Here is a 20484-nt window from a genome sequence, read left to right as displayed (position 1 = left end):
TGGAGTCTGTTGCGCTAGTTTTTATAAACTGAGGTATTTGGGACCACTCGAGGCTTACAAACCAAGCAAACGATTCTAAAGCTGTTGGTGAAGCGCAAAGGGCCAGTGTATGGGAGTGTGTGGTAGAATTCTGCTGCCCCTGAGGCAGAATAGACAAACCCACAAACCACGGCTAGTGCCATCCTCGGAGCTTTCTTCCCATTCCCCTTGAGGACTGCAGCGTCCTGTCTGTCTTGGACCCTGGGCATGTGTGTGTATGAGAACAGGCTGGAGGTAGAGTTTAGTGCTTTATTTCTTAAGACATGCAGTGGTGGGTGGTGGTTTATGACTCATACTGGGAGTCTACTGGGATTCACCACCCAGACTTGTGAAGACGGTAATGTCTGTGTACAAATAGTTTTATATATATGTATATCACAGTTCTTGTTTTTTGTTTTGGTCCCAGGAGGGGGTAGCAGAAAGCATGTAGGCATGAAGTGAGAGGCCCTTGATTTAAGGCCTGATTTTTTAACTGGTTTTGGACCTTGTGTAAGTTTATCACACTCTCACAACTTTAATTTCCTTATCTGTACGATAGAAATAATGTTACTTTCTTCTCATTATTGTCACGAGGATGAAAGGACTCAGAATAAGTGAAAGTTATTTTTCGTCTAGAAAATCATACGGAAGTTGAAAATTTTGTTTCTTTCCTTTCCACTATGTTGACAGAGCTCTTTCTTTCTGTGGCCCGCCCTTATCCCACCCCCCGACTCGAGCCTGGACTGCTTAGGCCAGAGCTTAATCTCTTCATGCGACAGACCAGCCCAGGAGCAGAGGTGCCAACGGGCAGAATCTTTATCGCCTCAGCTCTACTGCGCCGATCCCGATGCCTGCCTGTCTTTAGATTTCACGCCTTAGCAGGAAATAAGCGTATTTCACTATCTCAGACCAAGTGGAACCAAGATAAGCATTCATCTGCGCGGGTTCAAACCCTTGCTCTCCCTCGCACTCACTGTGTGACGTCTGGGATATTACTCAAGCTCTCTGAGCCTCCGTCTCCTCATATGGAGGCTGAGAGTAGGGCTACACTGCCCACAGGGGCGCTTGTCTGGATTTGTCCGGAAAAGTGGTCTCTGTGAAGGGCCAAAGTGTTCAGTAATTGGTATATATGGTGATTAATAGTAATTAATGATATACCTTATATGAGAATTTTAAATCCTCCTTTCTCATGAGTTATGGACAAAGGAGATGTAACCAAGTGTTTTTATGATAATTAAATCCATTTTCATAAAAGAAAGTTTTAAGATTCTTTTAACAGATTGTACCCTATAATGATCGTTGACTTTCTCCTTATTTGCAATGAAACAAATGATACTCATCGTTCATTTCCTTTTCCCCAGAGAGAGAGAGAGAGAGAGAGAGACACACACACACACACACACACACTCACACACTCTCTCTCCCTCTCTCTCCCTCTCACTCTGCCTGTTTGGTCTTCAGCACTGACGGATATTGTTTCACGATGATAGAAGAAGATGATTCTGGGATGCCTGTGGTCACTTCCGGATGCCTCGGACTAGAAGGCTCAGATTTTCAGTGTCGGGTAAGGACGATCACTGGATTCTACTCTATAGCCCTTCATCGGCTGGGTTTCCAACAAATTTCAAGCAAGTTAAAATAATTTTTTCTTGGCCATTCTGTTTCTAGTACACAATGACATTTAGGTTTTTGAAGGACCACACATAGGATGACAGCAAATGGTGGTCCCATAAGATTGTAACACCATGTTTTTACTGTACCTTTTCTGTGTTTCGATACACAAGTCCTTACCCTTGGGTTACAGTTGCATCCAGTATTTAATACAGTAACATGCTGTCCAGGTTGTAGCCTCGCTGCAATAGGCTATACCATATAGCCATTGTGGGTAGTAGGCTGTACCTTTTAGGTTTGTGTTAGTATACCAAGTGATGTTCGCACAATGATGAAGTCACCCAATGACAAATTTCTCAGAATGTTTCCCCATCTTTAAGCATGCATGACTATAATTGTGAAAATGATTGAAAATTGCCATTGGGCCAATTCTCCCTTCAATTTGAAATCTAATACTCTTTTTATTTTTGCTGTTAACTTCTTGCTTAGTGTCTCATTAGATCGTCTTCCTCAAAATCCAGTTTAGCTAATCTTCGCATTAAGACAAGCTGCCTTCCTCAGTTCACACAGTGTACGTTGGTTATTATAAATGCAGTAGTGATTTTGAAATGCAAAAATTGCCATAAGATAACACATGGTGATTTGAAAGACGTTACCTGATAGAAAATAACACTTTCAAGATGCTTGAGTCAAGTGACTGGAAATCTAAATAAGTTCTCTCAGTAGCGATGGTGTCTTAAGTTACAGATGATGTGGCTTTGAACTTTGGAGGACACCCACTGAGAGATGTGTGGTTTCACTTGCAGGACACTCCGATTCCGCATCAGAGAAGATCAATCGAGTGCTGCACGGAAAGGGACGAGTGTAACAAGGACCTGCACCCTACGCTGCCGCCGCTGAAGAGCAGAGGTAAGGGGAGCCAGGCTCTGGGCTGGAGAGGATTTGGGCACAGTGCGAGTGACAGCTAGAACTATCAGCTCTTTTCCTAATGTATGTGCCTGCACCGTTTTCCAGTGCAGGAGCGGAGGACTGAGGCAAGATGACATAATGAAGCTGTCATTTAAAGACACGTGCAAGTAGTTCTTGGGAAAATAGTTGTACGTGGCTTCACTCTTGGGATTTTTATTACTTTAACTTCTCCCCATTTCCGATCAAAAAACTAGAGTTGCTGGAGTATGTGTGTTGCGGGAGGGTGGGGGAGGGAGATGGAGCTTTCTGCTCACCCCTAAAGTTATTCAGAAGTTGTGTTTTCACTTAAAAATGATCATTTGGCTACATTTGTTTTGATAATAAAGACCCTAGAAAAGAGTGAATGAAAGATTATTTGTTATGTGGCATTTCCTTTCATTTATGCTAGAGTAACTACTTTTTAATCAAATCATATATAATATATTGATAAAATGGGAAAGATGTCTAAACGTTTTAATTTCAAAACTTATGCATGTAAGAGTTGCTCATTTTACAAAGAAAAATATTGCATCCCAAGAGACTTTTTGTTACGAAAAGCCCCTATGGTTCCTTCCTCCTCCTTGCTGTCACCATAAAATAAATGATTTGTAATTGCTGTGGGGTTTCAAATCCTAAGTCTTATTTAAGTGATTGAGAACGATCCCTCATGAATGATTTTACTTCTTGAGAAGAGAAACGCTTTCCAACAAAATAAAATGGAATTTCATGACTTTCATAACACTTTATAACATTTTTCCTTTACTAGTCTAGAAAGCTGTAAAAGATTGGTCCATAATAACTCACATCAAAACCTTACAGGAAGGTTTTTTTGTTTGTTTGTTTGTTTGTTTGTTTTTTGCCAGGTAACAAACATGCTAGGTGTTAGGGATACAGAAATGGATGAAGACAATTCTTCTTCCCAAAAGTGTAGACTAGGGTGTAAGAGAAAAGCATATAAATAAGTAAGATTTTATTTGGTCAGGAATATCTCGGTAGTAGAGTTAAATTATAAAGTGTATTAAGGACACAAAAGAGTGGATCGCTAGCTATGTCTGGGATGGGAGGATGTCACAATTGCTTTATAGAAGTGATACCTGAACAAGACTTTTTAAGGATGAACAGGAGTTTGCTAAGTGGATAAGGCAGAATAGGCCAAGTGGATAGAAATTTAAAAATTAAAATGGCTAACATTACCCTAGCACTGTGTTAAATATTACGTAAATTAATCAATTTTAGCCTCACAAGAACCGTATGAGGTACTTAGGATTGTGATTTCCACTATAAATATGCGGAACATGCAGGACAGAAGGGTTTGCTGCCTTTGCTAAGTTTGCACCGTCTGTAAGTAGCGGTGACCCTCAACAGAGGCCGTAGTTAAGCACAGAGGTCTGCTTTGTAATATTTGAGAGGCATTTGCAGAATACAGGCGTATGATACAACATGTCTGGATGGAAAAAAAATCTCACACCTGAGCGAGATGGAGCCAGATTCCAGTTAGGATGAGGAAGGTGAAGGGCGTACCATCAGAGGAGGTTGAGACTATGGGCACTTACGAAAACAGCGGACTAAGTCTGTAGAGGACAGAGTGAAACAGCTTTGTGCTTTCGTGCCCTGAGGATCCCAGGCTGTGCCTTAGGCAAGGTCTCTGCAGATGCCACCTCACCCTTTGGGCCCATCATTTTGGGGTTCAGGAACAGTCACTGCAGACTGTGGTCTGAGAGCCCCGCCCTTATACCACAGAGCTGCTGCCCCCCCCCCCTTTTTTTTTGGCTTCCCTCCTGTACACGTGTATGGTATTTTTGTTGAACGTGTACTGTCTATGTTTGCTGAATATCAGTGGTTATTTCCAAGATCCTTTCTAGGCGTATGATTTTTTCCTCCCATTTCTTATTGTAATTGTGAACCACCTTCCAGCCTTGTAAGAACAGTCCTGGCGTTTTAACAGCTGCAAACCACTTAGTCATTAGAGAGGAGACAGGAGTGACAGAATGCAGTTCTGTTACACCACTGGCGACTCGTACTTGTCTCTCGGGGTGACCAGGCTTCCCTGGGGAGTCCTTGCTTCTGCTTCCCGGAGCAGCTGCAGGGACAGCCAGGTAGAACCTGCTACCCTGCAGAGGGCTGGGGACTCTGCCCTTTCCCTGATGGGAATCTGGAAACATTCGCTTTGCTAGACCCTGGCAGCGACTTGAGTCGTTTGCATTGTTAATGCTCTGAGCACGGGTAATGGCAGACGAAAACGTGACCAGCGTGACCAGCAGAAACGAAAGGGTTATTGATAAGGATCACCTATGCACCAGGGAAGACAAGCAGGCGGTAGATGAGGCTGCAGGGGACAGGGTTATTGGGGCAAAGGAAAGCAAAACGGGAAGGTAACGCAAGCCTTAAATAAATGCAATGCTTGATGGCAAGGAAAGAGTCCCTTAGATCCTTCTGGGCTCATTGCTCTCATACATCAGAAATATAATAAGTAATAAATATAGTGTTCTTGCAGCTCAGGGTGTACTCTGTGTCTTGCATTTACATGGACAGTAAAAGTAGTGAAGCTCGACATCACTCGAATGGAAAAGTATTCTGTGTTCATGTACTTAGAGTATGTTGTGATTATATGGTTAGTTTTATTTGAGTATCTTGTGTTCTCTTTGGATTTCTGCAAAATCAGGCTTTTGTTATGGATAAAATTGGAAATACATTTTAAGCGAAGTTTCCAGCAGCAGTCTTTACATGTGTATGTGCTGTGGTAGTTGTGTGCCTGATCCACATGTGACCGCACTGTGAACATGCTGTCACTGGTGGAGCTCTTGTGACATCTTGGATCTATTGCTAACTCTGCATAGTGGCATGGAGAAAAAAAATTTACTAAGACAATTTATGGTGTAAAATTTTAGCCTGCTTAATTTTAAGAGCTTAGAAGTTATATTCCAGATTTACTAAGCAACGCGTTTCAGACAGTGAACGTGCTAACTAGGTAGGACTTGTTTGTGTTAAAGCCTCAGTGGCTTTTTGAGAGCAGACGAGATCGGGCGCATTCGGGGTGGGATGGCCAGACCTGAATGGCCTTTTTGGACATGGACTATAGTAGTTCAAGTTCCTGAACTCCTTTTTCCTGGACCATTGGCAACATTTCTGAATTTATTAATATGAAACTTCTTGTCCTTAGTGGTCTTTCGTTTAGTCTTCTCAGAGGTAGACTGCTTTCATTAGTATTTCACAAGTAGTGTGTATGGATCATGACTAGCTGTTAAACATATATATTTTGGACTGATGAGTAAATCAGGACATTGACCATCATGAGATTTGGACAGGAAATTTGTACTTGTGAATTTGTAGTTTAAAATACTAAATATATATTATATGGTAATATATAAATGTAAACTTTCTCTGAAATATGTTAAAGTAAGATTTATTTTTAATTGATGTGTTCATGTCAATATCCTGATTTTGGGAATTGTATTACTGTTTGGTAAGACAATGTCTTGTTTTTGGAGTGTACTCTGAAGAATTTATAAATGGATTAGGGGCATTACGTCTGCAACTTTGAATGATCCAAAAATAATACAGATATACAAATAATTAAAAAATATAACTGCAAATGTATACATGTATACATATTAGAGAATGAGAGAAAGAGAAGCGCTGAGTGAGCAAGCGAATTATAAAACAAATATAAAATGTTAACAATGAGAAATCTGGGAGAAGGACTTACTAGAGTTCTTTTTTCTTACAGTTTTTCTTGAAGGCTGAAATGATTTCAAAATAATTAAAATACATGTTCACATTGATGGTACAATAGAAACCGTTGCAGTCTTTTTGAAGGATATTTGATGGTATATGCGGAAACATTTAAAATATATGTCCTTTGAACTAATAATTCTACTTCTAGAAATCTTTATTAAGGAAATAATCATTGATGTGCAGAGATGTATGTGTAAGAGTGATCATTACAGAATTTTAGATACTAAAGCCAAGAAGTCTGATTGCAGAGTCTTTGAAATCTCCTAAATCCATGACAACAGGTGAATGGCTTTCTAATTAGGATGTGTCTACATATAATACAATCTAGTTTTTAAAAATCATGTTGCCATAATGTATAATTTCAAAGAGCTAGAAGGAGGATCTTGAGTGTTCCCAACACAAAGAAATGGTAAATGTTTGAGATGATGGTTATGCTAATTATTTAATACTCTGATCTGATCAGTATACATCATATATATCGATACATCACCGTGTACCCTATAAATACGTAAAATTGTCATGGGTCAATTAAAAGGATAAGTAATATTTTTAAAAAGTTAACCAACTAAAAAGTCATGTTACAAAATTTTTTTTTATGTGGAAGATGTTCACATTTAATTTATAAAGGAAAACAATCTAGTTGTAAGGCAATACAATAATGCCTTTTTGTGAAATATTTTGCTCATGAACTTTTTTTATTCATTGAAATTATACTGCAATGGCATATGCTAAACTGTTAGCAGTAATTTTTCCTGAGTAGTGAGGAGGTAGTGATTTTGATTATCTTGTTTTAGTTAGTGGGTTCTTTTCAATTTTTCTTCTTGGAACATACCATACTTTTGAATGAAAAAAGTTACATTGGGTGGGATAAGGTCTCTTGCTAAAATATTTAGGTGGCCATATATTTAGCGGTATACAAGATAGTTGGAAAGCCTCTTGTCCATAGTAACTGAATGCATAAATTACAATACTAAATTAAATAACAGTAATAACCCTCTCAAAGGTACATGGTACCCTTGATAAGAACAGTGCTAATTCTGTTACTATATAAGTGCACCTGGTTTTAAGTCAGGTTTCTCAAAATATGTCCCAGCGACCACCTGCATAAAAATCACCTGGGATGATTATTAAAAAGTAAAATACTTTGAAAAAAATCTCTGGGGTTAAAGTCAGTAAAATGCATTTGTACAAAGGTAAGCCATTCTTATTTATTATCAGGTTTGAGAAATCATGCTCTAAGTAAATCTGGTTTCTCAAGAACTAGAGTTAAAACCAAATAATGTTTAATAATTTGTTCTATAAAAAACACATTCTTTGGCTGGAACATATGCATTCTTTTAAAATATGATTCCATTATAAAAAATTAAGCTGTGTAGTTTTGAAGGACATCTTTGTTTAAAGTGATGCGTACCCATATATTCTATATTTGGCAACATTTGAGTAGTCCTTTTATACTCATCCTAAGATGATTTTGTGTTTTATGTACAGTGAATTATAGATTCACTTTTTATTCAAATTCATGATCACATGAAAGAGCCTGTGCACCCATTAGATGGATCTGGAATAAAGATTAACTACCTGCTTCTATTTTAGGTGCATGTATCCCTTTACCTGTGTTCGTGTTCTTTTATCCTGTGTCAAGCCTATACTTTCCAGAAAGGAAGAAATGTGTGCTTTTGAACTAAGCGCCTAGATGAGTGATGATTCATTCTAGTCAAACTTGTTTAATTTTGAGTATATATGTACTTTTTTTATGATCACTTGGCACGTTGAAAGGGTCTTTCCCATCTTGCACGGATGCTTAGGAAGGACTTCAAGGAAAGAGTAGCTTCCTAATTTTTAAGTGAAAATAACCTTCCTGTTACAGCTCTCTTTCTTTTTCATTTCAGATTTTGTTGATGGACCTATACACCACAAGGCTTTGCTTATATCTGTGACCGTCTGTAGTTTGCTCTTGGTCCTCATCATTTTATTCTGTTACTTCAGGTGAGTTTCCAGCATGTCAATGGAGAATTTTGAGTCTATAGTATCTTCCTGATATTAATATTCTACCACTTTTTCCTGTTGACGCTTTTCACCACAGCTTTCTTTGACCTAGTTAGATCTTATATTTAACTGAAAATATCTGTTGCTGCTGATAAATATTTATTCCTGATAAAGTTATAAATAGGTACGTATCTCATTTCTGCTTTGGACATCATAACTACCCGGCTAAATATTTCATCCCTAAGGAAACTAGGGTAGTTGGAGAATGCAGGGACTCATTGCTACTTAGATTGGATTCTAAGCAGAGGAAATGGCATGTTGAACTAAGAGTGGCTCAACTAATTCCTTATTTCCTGAGCTAAAAATTCCTCTTAGTATTAAAATATTTTAAGTGTAATTTATAGATGAGTTACTAAAGCATGTTCAGTTATTAAAGTTAAGTATGGTAGTTACAAATTACTTTGTCACCTAAAAACTTGTTTCCTAGTTTGACAAATATCAAGGACCTTTCTATTTATATCATTTGCCTTTTGAACAATTGAGTACTCATTTGGGATACTTTGTAGATGAATGGGTTAGTTGGTTCAAATAAATTCATTTCGAATTGAAGACATAGTTGTTATTAACAAAGTTGTAAAGCTTAATTTTATTTATCTGTTTTTGCTTTATACATTACCTTGTAAGAGAGTTAGCTATAATGTTTTTGTAAACCAAAAATTTGCAGCTTTCGTTAATTAGGGACCTTTAAAAAAGATTTTAGGGAATGGATATTGGAGCTGTTTAGAAACACTAACAGAGTGTAGCCTGCTTGGATATATACAATCAAAAGCAATTGAGAAGAAAAATCGTAGATGGTCGATACTAAACATGTAGTTTATTTTTTTAAAAAAGAGGTTAGCAAAATAATAACGATTCGTGTTTTGGAAACCATAACTAAGGGCAGCAAATAGGAAGCATTTAATCTTGTGTTGTATTTATGCACTAAAATAAATGCTGTTGCGATTACTGGTTCAGCTGCAATGTTTTACCCCTGTCATTGCATTTCTTAAATTAGCTTCATCTATCCTTCTTTAGGTATAAAAGACAAGAAACCAGACCTCGGTACAGCATCGGGTTAGAGCAGGATGAAACCTACATTCCTCCCGGAGAATCCCTGCGAGACTTAATCGAGCAGTCGCAAAGCTCAGGAAGTGGATCAGGCCTCCCTCTGCTGGTATGAGAAGAACATACCGTGGATTTAAAGGAAATGCGTGCTGAAAGGAAATGTCAATAAGCACAGGGTGTCATTTTACTGAAGCAGATAGGGCGGTGGGCAAGGAGAAAGCTCTGTGCAGTCGGGTTGGACATCACATCTCAGATGCAGGGCTTCCTGATAATGTTTTGACTTATTGAGGGTAAGGTGATTGTTTTTTAATGGAAGTATATGGTTACAATCCAGACCCTCAGACATTCTGATAAAGAGCAGATCAGAAAACGTTAAACATGGGGCCATCTTCCCTCTGTTTCCATCAGGATAGCATTACTGCACTTTGGCCTGGCTTTTGAAGGCAAAAGTCTTGCAACCAACTGGGATCTGAGTGCTGCTACAAAGCAAGAAGGCTGGGTTTCAGCTGCAGGGTTTTATATTTCAGGGTGAAGTCCCGGCTTTTCCATTTGGGAGAGGTTTAATTTTCTTCTGAGGGTCAGCGCTGTCAATATTGAAGAGAATGTATAGCAAATCCAGGGCGCTTGCTTTAATGAGAGAAGTGCTGGATTCTTTTGTGGACCATGTAGAAAGATTGTGATTTGGGATGGAAAAGATTAATTCCTTAGAAATATTTTTATATTTTTGAGAAATATGAGAATTAATGAGAAATATTTTTCTTAAGATTGATCAATCTTAAGATTGATTTTCCTAATCCTTGTGGTCTGGTTCTGACTTTGGCTGTCTTGTGTACTCGATACCTTTGAAGCTTCTTAAGTGAGGAATCTTTTCTGAAAAGTCTTATATGTATTATTAGTTTAGCCTTATTAAGCAAAGTATTTTAATTCATATATTTGTGCATAGGGGGATGTGTATGTGTGTCGCTAATTCAGGGATATAGCAGAGAGTACAGAGCATTATTTTACAGCTACGTGTTTTCTAGTGTCTAAACATGAACTTAAACTTTAGAGACTATCAAATATCTAATCACTAGATGAGATGACAATCTTGGAATAGTGATAATTCCTTGTAAATACTTAAATAGTTGTTCACAGTATGCATGAAATAATTCTCTTATGGGAATTACAGTTACAGTGGTTATATCTTACAGACATTTTATTTATGCAGTCAAACCTTTAAAAATTGATATCTAAGAATGTAATATAGAATGAAAGTTTTTCAGGTATAGAAAGACCAGAAACATTTACCAAATCAAATAAAAACTAAAATAAATCACAGCTTTAAAAATTTTCAAGTTATATTTTTAGGTTCTTAGATGCTGTAATAAAAAATACAATGCAAGGCTGTTTTAAATTTCTGAATACAATTTAATGACACTTATTTTTTTCTGGGCTAGTGAGTACCAGCCATTTTTAAAAATTTTTAGTTATTATGGGTATATAATAGTTGTATACATTTATAGGGTGTGTGTGATGCTTTGATGTAGACATACAATGTGAATTAATCAATTCAGGGTAATTGGGATAGCTATAAGCTCAGGCATTTATCATTTCTTTGTGTTAGGAACATTACATTTCCACTCTTCTAGTTATTTTAAAGTATACCCTAACTTATTGTTGATTATAGTCACTTTGTTATGCTATCATATATTGTTCATTCTAATTAACTATATTTGTGCACCCATCAGCCATCCCCATTTTATCTTCCTCTCCCTGCTACCCTTCCCAGCCTCTGGTAATTATCATTCTCTGTCTCCGTGAGATCAATTGTTTTTAATATTTAGCTCCCATGTCTGAGTGAGAACATGTGAGGTTTGTCTTTCTGTGCTTGGCTTATTTCATTTAACATAATGTTCTCCAGTTCCACCCACATTGTTGCAAATGGCAGGATTTCATTCTTTTCTGTGGCTATATAATATTCCACTGTGTATATGTACCACAATTTCTGTATCCATTCATCCACTGATGGCCACTTAGGTTGATTTTAAATCTTGGCTGTTGTGAATATGCTGCAATAAACATGGGAATGCAGATATCTTTTCTATATACTGATTTCCCTTCCTTTAGATATATGCCCAGCAGTGGGATTGCCGAGGCATATGACTATTCTATTTTTAATTTTTGAGGAACCTCCATACTGTTCTCCACAGTGGTTACGCTAATTTACATTCCCACCACAGTGTACGAGAGTTCCCCTTTTTCAACATCTTCGCCAGCATTCTTTATTCCCTGTCTTTTTGATAAAAGCCATTTTAACTGTGGTGAGAAATCTCATTGTAGCACTGATTTGCATTTCTCTGATGTCTAATGATGTTGAGCATTTTCTCGTATACCTAGTAGCCATTTGTATGTCTTCTTTTGAGAAATGTCTGTTCAGAAACTTTGCCCATGTTTTAATCAGATCATTTGACTTTTTCCTGTAGAGCTCCTTATGTATTCTAGTTATTAATTCTTTGTCAGATGGGTAGTTTGCGAATATTTTTTCCCGTTCTGTGGGTTTTCTCTTCACTTTGTTGATTGTTTCTTTTGCTGTGCAGAAGCTTTTTAGCTTGATGTGATCCCATTTGTCCAATCTGGCTTTGGTTGCCTGGGCCTTGGGTGTATTACTCAAGAAGTCCTTGCCCAGACCAACCTCAAACTCTTGGTTTAAAGCAGTTCCCTGCCTCAGTCTCCCGAGTAGGCGTGCCACCACACCTGGCTGACTTTTCTATATTTTTGCAGAGACAGGGTCTTGCTCTTGCTCAGGCTGGTCTTGAACTCCTAGCCTCAAGCAATCCTCCTGCCTCAGCCTCCCAAAGTGCTAGGATTACAGGCATGAGCCGCTGTGCCTGGCTTCTCCTTCATGTTTTTTTTTTTTTTTGAGACAGAGTCTCACTCTGTTGCCCAGGCTAGAGTGAGTGCCGTGGCGTCAGCCTAGCTCACAGCAACCTCAAACTCCTGGGCTTAAGCAATCCTACTGCCTCAGCCTCCCGAGTGGCTGGGACTACAGACATGCACCACCATGCCCGGCTAATTTTTTCTCTATATATTTTTAGTTGGCCATATAATTTCTTTCTATTTTTAGTAGAGACGGGGTCTCGCTCTTGCTCAGGCTGGTCTTGAACTCCTGACCTCGAGCGATCCACCCGCCTCGGCCTCCCAGAGTGCTAGGATTACAGGCGTGAGCCACCGCGCCCGGCCATTCTCCTTCATGTTTGAAGGATATTTTTGCAGGATGTAATATTCTAGGGTTAAGATTTTTTTCCTTCAGCACTTTGAATATGCCATGCCACTCTCTCCTGGCATGTATGGTTTGCACTGAGAAGTCTGCTGCCAGATGTATTGGAGCTCTTTTATATCTTATTTTTTTCTTTTTCCTTGCTTCCCTTAGGACCTTTTCTTTATCTTTTCTTTGGGAGCTTGATTATTAAATTCCTTGAGGTAGTCTTGTTTGGGTTAAATCTACTTGGTGTTGGGTGACCTTCTTATACCTAAATATTGATACCTTTCTCTGGGTTAGGAAAGTTCTCTGTTGTTATTTCTTAGAATAACCTTTCTACCCCAGTCTCTCTTTACCTCCTTTTTAAGGCCAATAACTCTTAGATTTGCCCTTTTGAGGCTATTTTCTAGTTACTCTTTTTTATCTTGTGACTGAATTTTCAAGTAGCCTGTCTAAGCTCATTAATTCTTTCTTTTGTTTGGTCAATTCTGTCATTAAGAAACTCTGATGCATTTTTCAGTTTGTCAGTTGAATTCTTCAGCTCCAGAATTTCTGCTTGATATTTTTTGAATTTTGATTTCTTTATTCAATTTCTCTGATAGCCTTCTGAATCCCTTCTCTGTGTTGTCTTGAAGTTCATTGAGCTTCTTCAGGACAGCTATTAATATTTGGACTTCTTTGTCTGAAAGGTCACACAACTCCATCATTCCACAATTGGTCACTGGTACCTTATTTAGTTTGTTAGGTGAGATCATATATTCCTGTATGTTCTTGATGCTTGTGGATATGCGTTGAGGTCTGGGCATTGAAGAGTTACGTATTATATTAATTTTGATCTTTGCAGTCTGAAACTTGTTTGAACCCATCCTTCTTGAGAAGGCTTTCCAGATAGTCAAAGGGAATTGAGTGTTGTGATCTGAGTCTTGGTCACTGCAGCCGTATTAGCACTGAGGATGCCCAGGGCCTAGTAATTCTGTCTCTTGGAGACTCCTGGTGGTGCCGCCTGGGTGGACTTGGGTAGGACACAGGAGAATTCCCTGGGTTACCAGGCAGAGTCTCTCACTCCCTGCTGGGCTGATGGGGTTGGGAGAGGAGTGGCCTGGGCACTCCCTCATGGCCACCAGCACCAGGTCACACCTGACACCAGCCCAGTGTCACCCAAAGCCCGTGGTGACTGCAGCCTGGCTACCTCTGATGTTTATCCAAAGTCCAGGGGCTCTTCAGTCAGCAGGTGGGGAGTCCTGCCAGGACTGAGTCCTTCCCTTCAGGGCAGCCTGTCTCTTTCTGGCCCAGGGTGGGTCCGGAAATGCCATCCAGGAACTAAGGCCTGGACTCGGGGCCTTCAGGAGTCTGCTTGATACTTCATTTGACTGTGGCTGAGATGCTACTCAAGTTGCAAAACAAAGTCCTGTGGATTTTTCACTTGCCTTTCCCCAAGTGGAAGAAGACTGTCCCTGAGCTGAACTCCCTGAAGTTGGGGGCAGGTGACACAGCCATTGACTTGGCCTCCACCACTGATGTCTCACGTACCCCAAGTCCACTGGCTCTGAGCCAGCACAGCCACAGGAATTGCCCAAGGACTACCGCCATTTTTGCCTGACTGCCTCACAAATTCAGTCCAGTTCCCGGCCTGCTTTTTTTCACGTGATGCTAGGCGGGACTCAAGTTTGGGGTGGAGGATTTTCCTCTGGCCGAGCTGGTCTAAATGCTCCCCCGCTGGGCACTGGCAGAATAGTGCCCTGTGCTGTGTTCCCCCGTGCCAGGGTGGCCCTGGGTTTCAATGCAAGGTCTCACGATCACTGCACTCTCCCTCCCCTGGCCCACAGGCTCTCTCTCCATTTGGCCTGCCGTGGAGGCACTGGGGGGGCGCTGGGGGAGGGGTGCCACCGTAGGCAATGCAGGACTGTCTCTTCTGCCCTCCTCAGCGCCTCTTTCTTTTACATATTGTTAAAACCAGGTAGTATGATCACTGACCTGATTTTTGGTTGTTCTGAAGGTGAAGAACCAAGGCTTGCTTGCACGGATAGTTGTTGAAATTGGTGTTCGTGCGGAGGGATGATCGCTGGAGGTTTCTTTTCTGCCATCTTGCTCCCTAGTAATGCTCTTTGCAATAAATCGTTCCTGTTCTGTCAAGCCTTGCCAATTCTGTCCGTCCTGTTGTTGAATTATGAGATATATCATCATTAGAAAAGCAGCAGATGCAAAACTGTTTATATTAGGAAATATTCCATAGACTTACATGAACAATGCTTTGTAACATCTGTAAAGAAAATGTAATGTTTCTTTAATAAATGTGAGCAGCGTCCTCTCAAGTGAGCAATTTACCTGCTTGTGTATTTGGCTCCCAACTGCTTGGTGCTCTTGACGCTTCTGTGTCTTCCTTTGGGAATGGGCATGCAGCGTGCAGAATGGCACCTCGCACAGCACGCCCGACTCCTCAAGGAAGGAGTGGACTTGCTTGTTTTCATCGGGCTTCACTGGCTTCCTGGCATAGCAGCAATTCTTTTACTCTTTCCTCGTAGGAAAAAAAATGACTGTCTTTTTCCCAAAAGCTTTCGGTCTGACATTAGTGCCTGTAACGATTCTGGCACTGAATAGCATCGCCTCAGTAATTGATAAAGTCATCCATTGTGAAAAACAGAACCCATCCTAGTTCACAGCCATCTGTGACAGGCAGAAAAGTGCCCCCTGGAAATGTCTATATCCTAATCCCTAGGGTCTGTTACGTTACATGGCAAATGGGAAATAAGATTGCTGATCAACTGGCCATGAGATTGGGAGATCATTCTGGATTGTCTGGCTTGGCCCAGTGTCATTGCAGGGGCCTTAGGAGTACAGAAAGAAACACTTTCAAGTTTTTACTTGATGTAAAGCATATCTCTACAAAAAGTACGTTCCAGTTTTCTGATCAGATCTTATGAGAGTTCTCTGCTAGATTCTTTATGTATATGTTCTAAAGTATGTAAATTGTAATAGATACTTAGCCCTTTCAGTCTTATGACTATTGCTATCAGAATTCAATGGTTATATTAAAATATTAAGAATATTTTAAGTGCAGATGGGATGAAGATCATGTATAAGCAGACATTTTACCTTGATGCCACTTAACTCATATTTTCTTTGTCTCTACCAAACTCTTTGTGTCTTCAGAGTTCTTTTATAGCTTGGTAAAAAAAAAAAAACCTTCCTGCCTAATGTGCTACTTTCTCTTGTCAACTCATTACCTTTTCTCTCTCATCTACTGTTTGGCCTTTCCATTTTGCATTTTTGATTGTAACAATTAACTGTTCCGCTTCAGAAGTGTAATTTTCAGTAGTCTTTTCTTGCTGATTTTCCATTCCATCTTCCGTTTCTTTACACGTTTCCTGTGTAGTTACTTGACAGTCTACATCCAAAATTCCAATATGTATCTGAAGTGGTTAAGTCTATTTAGGTTGTTCCTGTTGCCTCTCATTTATATTGGCTGTGTCTTTTTGTTTTAAGGAATTTATTCTGTGGGATCTTCTCTCACTCTTCCCCTTTTCTCCCTCTGATTTCTTTGTTCCCTTTTCTCCCATCCCCCAACCCCCACCTCTTAGAGATTTTCTTTATTTTCTTGTGAGGCCGACAGTGCATTACAGTGTATTTCTTACATTAAATATGTTATCCATGATCAAGTCATATGGTGGCAAAAATTCCTTCAGAGTACTGTGAGCCCACCATAGTCATAGAATGAAAAGTATTCTGCACATGATTTCATCCAGAGAGGGGTTGTATTTGGGAGCCAACGTGTGCTACCAACCTAGCGCACATTTACTACCATCTGATGGTCCCCTCTGCATGCTGAAGCCCTGGGCTCAGTTCCTCTCATTTTAAAGGGGTCAAAGACTCTGGATCCCAACGTTGGTGTTTTTCTTTGCTCAGACAGCAACCTGGCTTTTTGTAGATGCTTAATACTTACTGTCCTTTGCTTTGGTCTCAACTCCTTTCCTTCCTCTCTTCCTCCCTCCCTGCTTGGAGATTTCTTTTATTTGCTTGTGTGCCTGACTACGTGTTTCCGTTTTGTTTTATTGTGTTTTATACATGATTAGGTTCATGGCGGCAAGAATCCCCTGCAAGCATCTAGTATCTCATTTTAGTGGCGAAAGTGAAAGCATTCTGCCAATTCCCGTGACCCTATTCAGGTTTTTTCTGTATGAAAGTTATAATTGGTAGAATAAAATATTTAGCAATTTGGAAGCAGTATTTTGAACATTTAGCATCTGCAATTGATCTCAAATATGTTTAAAAGAGCACAGCACAAATTCATAAATAAATACAAATAACTGTATAAAGAAAAGTGCAGGCTCAATATATTCTACATGCAGGGATTGTTTCTTCTCTGTAGGAAAAAAGAAATGAAACAAAGCTGTCATGTTGTGACTACACTGACAGTGTGTTTTGGGGTTGGACAGGTCCAGAGGACTATAGCGAAGCAGATTCAGATGGTGAAGCAGATTGGAAAAGGTCGCTACGGGGAGGTCTGGATGGGAAGGTGGCGTGGCGAGAAGGTGGCGGTGAAAGTGTTCTTCACCACGGAGGAAGCCAGCTGGTTCCGAGAGACAGAAATATACCAGACGGTGCTGATGCGGCACGAAAACATTTTGGGTGAGTAAGAGTCTACATCGCCACGTTCAGGGTCTCCCAGCTTCCCTCCGCCTTTCTGCTCACATCTGCACGTGAACTCATCTGTCTAGACCCGGTATGAAACCTGTCGAAGTTTCCTTCCTGGCCGGGGGCCAAGAACGTCATAGGCTTCCACTGGGAGACCTCACAGGAGGAATGACTAAGGCACTTCTGCGAATGAATGGGAGGCTGGAAAGGGAATACTCTCAGATATTTTTTTTCTTAAGAAACAGGAAATGCAAATGTAATAGCAGAATTTCTTAGGGTTTCTTAGGGATTTGAAGGAGTGTATTTTTGTTTCAATGTTGTGCATAGTTATAAGAATTTCATCTGCAGGATATATTGCTATCAAGAGTTTATGTTGACCATTGGTTTACTTTTTATTTTCTCAATTTAGAAAGGATCTGTCTCAATCCTTCAAGTAGAAAGAGAGCAAGAGTGTGGGGTGTAGGCCTTACGACCCTGTTTTGTAAACAGTGTTTTCTATGTAGCTATAATACCATAAAATAATTTAGACATCAACTACTGGCCAGAAAGGGAGCATGTTTTCAGTTACATGTTCTTAATCTTTCTCTACCCCTACACTTTTGATTGCCTCTCATTGGCATTAGTCATTTAATACAATCAGAGGCATAATCAGAAAATTAAATAAAATGCTAAACCAAAGATACCTATGAGAAAGAGTGATTTGTGAGAATATGAATTGTTCCCAATAGTCTTCAGAAAACACCACCAAACCTTTCTGTCTTGTCTCCTTTTAGGCTTCATTGCTGCGGATATCAAAGGGACAGGGTCGTGGACCCAGCTGTACCTGATCACAGACTACCACGAAAACGGTTCCCTGTATGACTATCTGAAGTCCACCACGCTGGACACTAAATCAATGCTGAAGTTGGCGTACTCCTCTGTCAGCGGCCTGTGTCACCTCCACACCGAAATCTTCAGCACTCAAGGCAAACCGGCCATTGCCCACCGAGATCTGAAGAGCAAGAACATCCTGGTGAAGAAGAACGGAACCTGCTGCATAGCTGACCTGGGCCTGGCCGTCAAATTTATCAGGTTGGTAGCAAAGAGAATGAGTCTGCTTTCTATGATTCTTCTATCACTTCTTATAGATTGTACATTTCATAGCTCAGTGCTTCCAGGAAATTTAGCAGAAGAGGAATTTTATTAATTTAGACTTTTCTTTGGAGAGGGGAAAGATATACTGCACGTTTTATTAACACAGCACGTTTGGATCAGTCCTATGGCTTCTGTGCTCATCAGCGACCTGTAGCTTAGAATCTGTTCACGGTGTATTTGCAGCTGTCACGAAGCTAAATGGAAAGGAGGTAGTTGATCTGGGAATATGTGGTCAGAATTCTGCATGCAATTTGTAAGTAGGGAAGAGTTTCCGGAACAATCTACAGATTGCGTAGGGGTCAAGGCAGTGCTTTTTATATGGCACAGGAAAGATGACTTGTGTGTTTTATGAGAAATGTTAGAAACTAATACACAGAATACAGCTAGTATTCAGCACTGTTGTCATGTAGCTTAAGAAGTGAACATAACACCTATACAGACACAAAAGCATGTTGTAAAACAGTGGTTTCCAGACCCCGGGGGTTCTTGGGGTTACATCGGTGGCTTCAGCCCAGTGGGGAGGGGACACGTCCCGTAGTTGGGACTCTATTTCGCTCACCCCCACTTTAATCAGAATGGGTCCTTTTATCTCAAAGATGATGTAATTAGAAGTAACGGTCCCTCTGTTTTGAAAACAAAACAAAATGAGTTTGTGAACCACTGCTGCAGAGGGATCATCACGTAACTACCTTTTTTTAGGAACTCAATTTAGGCATAGCCTTGATTAAATTGTCAGACCCTCATGTGAAATGTTTTCAAAGAAGACTCTAGAATGTGGAGACGGATGCAAAGGAAAAGCCGTGGAGATGATTAAAAGTTTGGAAAGTAAAACTCACAAGAAAGTACTACTGGGTCGGTATTTTCAGCCAGAAGGAAAAGCTGGGGTGTGATTTAATAATGGACCCCAAATACACGAGGGTCTTCACCATTTAGAGGGTGGCGAATTGAAGTTCTTGATCTTCAAAAACAAAGCAAGAGGAAATGCTTTGGGCTGTAGATTAAAGGTAGAAACATGGACTTCCTGCCAGGAAAAGTGGTTCAATCCTCTCTCTTCTAAATTCTTTTTTTCTGGCCTACACCCCCTTTCAAGTCTCTGCTACCAAAAAAATTCCCAATGCTTTTCAAATTTCCCCTTCCCTCCCCAGTTACATTTCTCCAGAGAGTTCCAAAGGGTACTCTGCTTTCGCAACCCAGTGAATCTTATCATTTAGTTCCAGTTTCATAGCGAGTCCATGCGGTGTTTGTTTTTCCATTCTTGTGATACTTCACCTAGGAGGATGGTCTCCAGTTCCATCCAGGTTGTTACAAAAGGTATTAGTTCGCCATTTTTTTTTTTATGGCTGAGTAGTACTCCATGGTATACAAATACCACATTTTATTAATCCACTCACAGATTGATGGGCACTTGGGTTGTTTCCACACCTTTGCGATTGTGAATTGAGCTGCTATAAACATTTGAGTGCAAGTGTCTTTTTTATACATCATAATAATTTCATAATTTCTTGTGGCTTTGGGTTAAAATATAGTTGGAGTCCTTGGTACCACGGACCCTGGGCTGTTCTTTAGCCCTGTTCCCTCCACGCTCCTAGCCTTTTGCTAGATTTATTCTGAACACTTTATACTTCTTACACCGTCAGGTGTTTTTAACATGCTTTTGTCATTACCTGAATACCCATATCCCCTTCTCCATCTAGATAACTCCTACTGATCTTCACAGATTCTTCCTTCTAGAAATCTTCTGTTATGATTCCCTATTCTTGTATCCTCCAATGTGACTCTGTACACTTTACCATGACATTTCTCACACTGTTGGACTGTGGTCATTGACTACTTATCTGTCACTCCCAGCAGAGAGTAAGACCCTCGGAAGTCGATCACATGTGTCGTTCAAGTTTGCATCCCTAGTACCCGTTACTTAGGTGTGGCTTAAAATTTTTGTATAATGGATAAATGATTCCATGTGGACTACAGGATGAAATGAAGCACCTCTGGCTCCTGAAATCCCACACATTCTGGACTAAGTCTACCCTTCTAGTTTTATATTCTACAAACTATCCAATTTGTACGCTTTCTTTTGT

At 40.0% G+C, this 20484-nt stretch overlaps 1 protein-coding gene across 1 annotated transcript in view; it reads left to right on the top strand.

Moving 5' to 3' along the window:
- The window catches only part of BMPR1B (bone morphogenetic protein receptor type 1B), a 177610-nt gene that overhangs the window by 145465 nt on the left and 11661 nt on the right, over positions 1–20484 (top strand). Inside the window, exons 3-8 of the mRNA XM_069485493.1 lie at positions 1480–1582; positions 2436–2538; positions 8202–8298; positions 9373–9511; positions 17074–17266; positions 18046–18343. Coding sequence (XP_069341594.1) covers positions 1480–1582; positions 2436–2538; positions 8202–8298; positions 9373–9511; positions 17074–17266; positions 18046–18343 — 933 coding nt within the window. The remainder of the gene's footprint in view (positions 1–1479; positions 1583–2435; positions 2539–8201; positions 8299–9372; positions 9512–17073; positions 17267–18045; positions 18344–20484) is intronic.

Source organism: Eulemur rufifrons, chromosome 13, assembly GCF_041146395.1.
Source record: "Eulemur rufifrons isolate Redbay chromosome 13, OSU_ERuf_1, whole genome shotgun sequence".
In the NCBI taxonomy this organism is placed as follows: Eukaryota; Metazoa; Chordata; class Mammalia; order Primates; family Lemuridae; genus Eulemur; species Eulemur rufifrons.
This window is presented reverse-complemented; position numbering and strand designations above follow the sequence as displayed.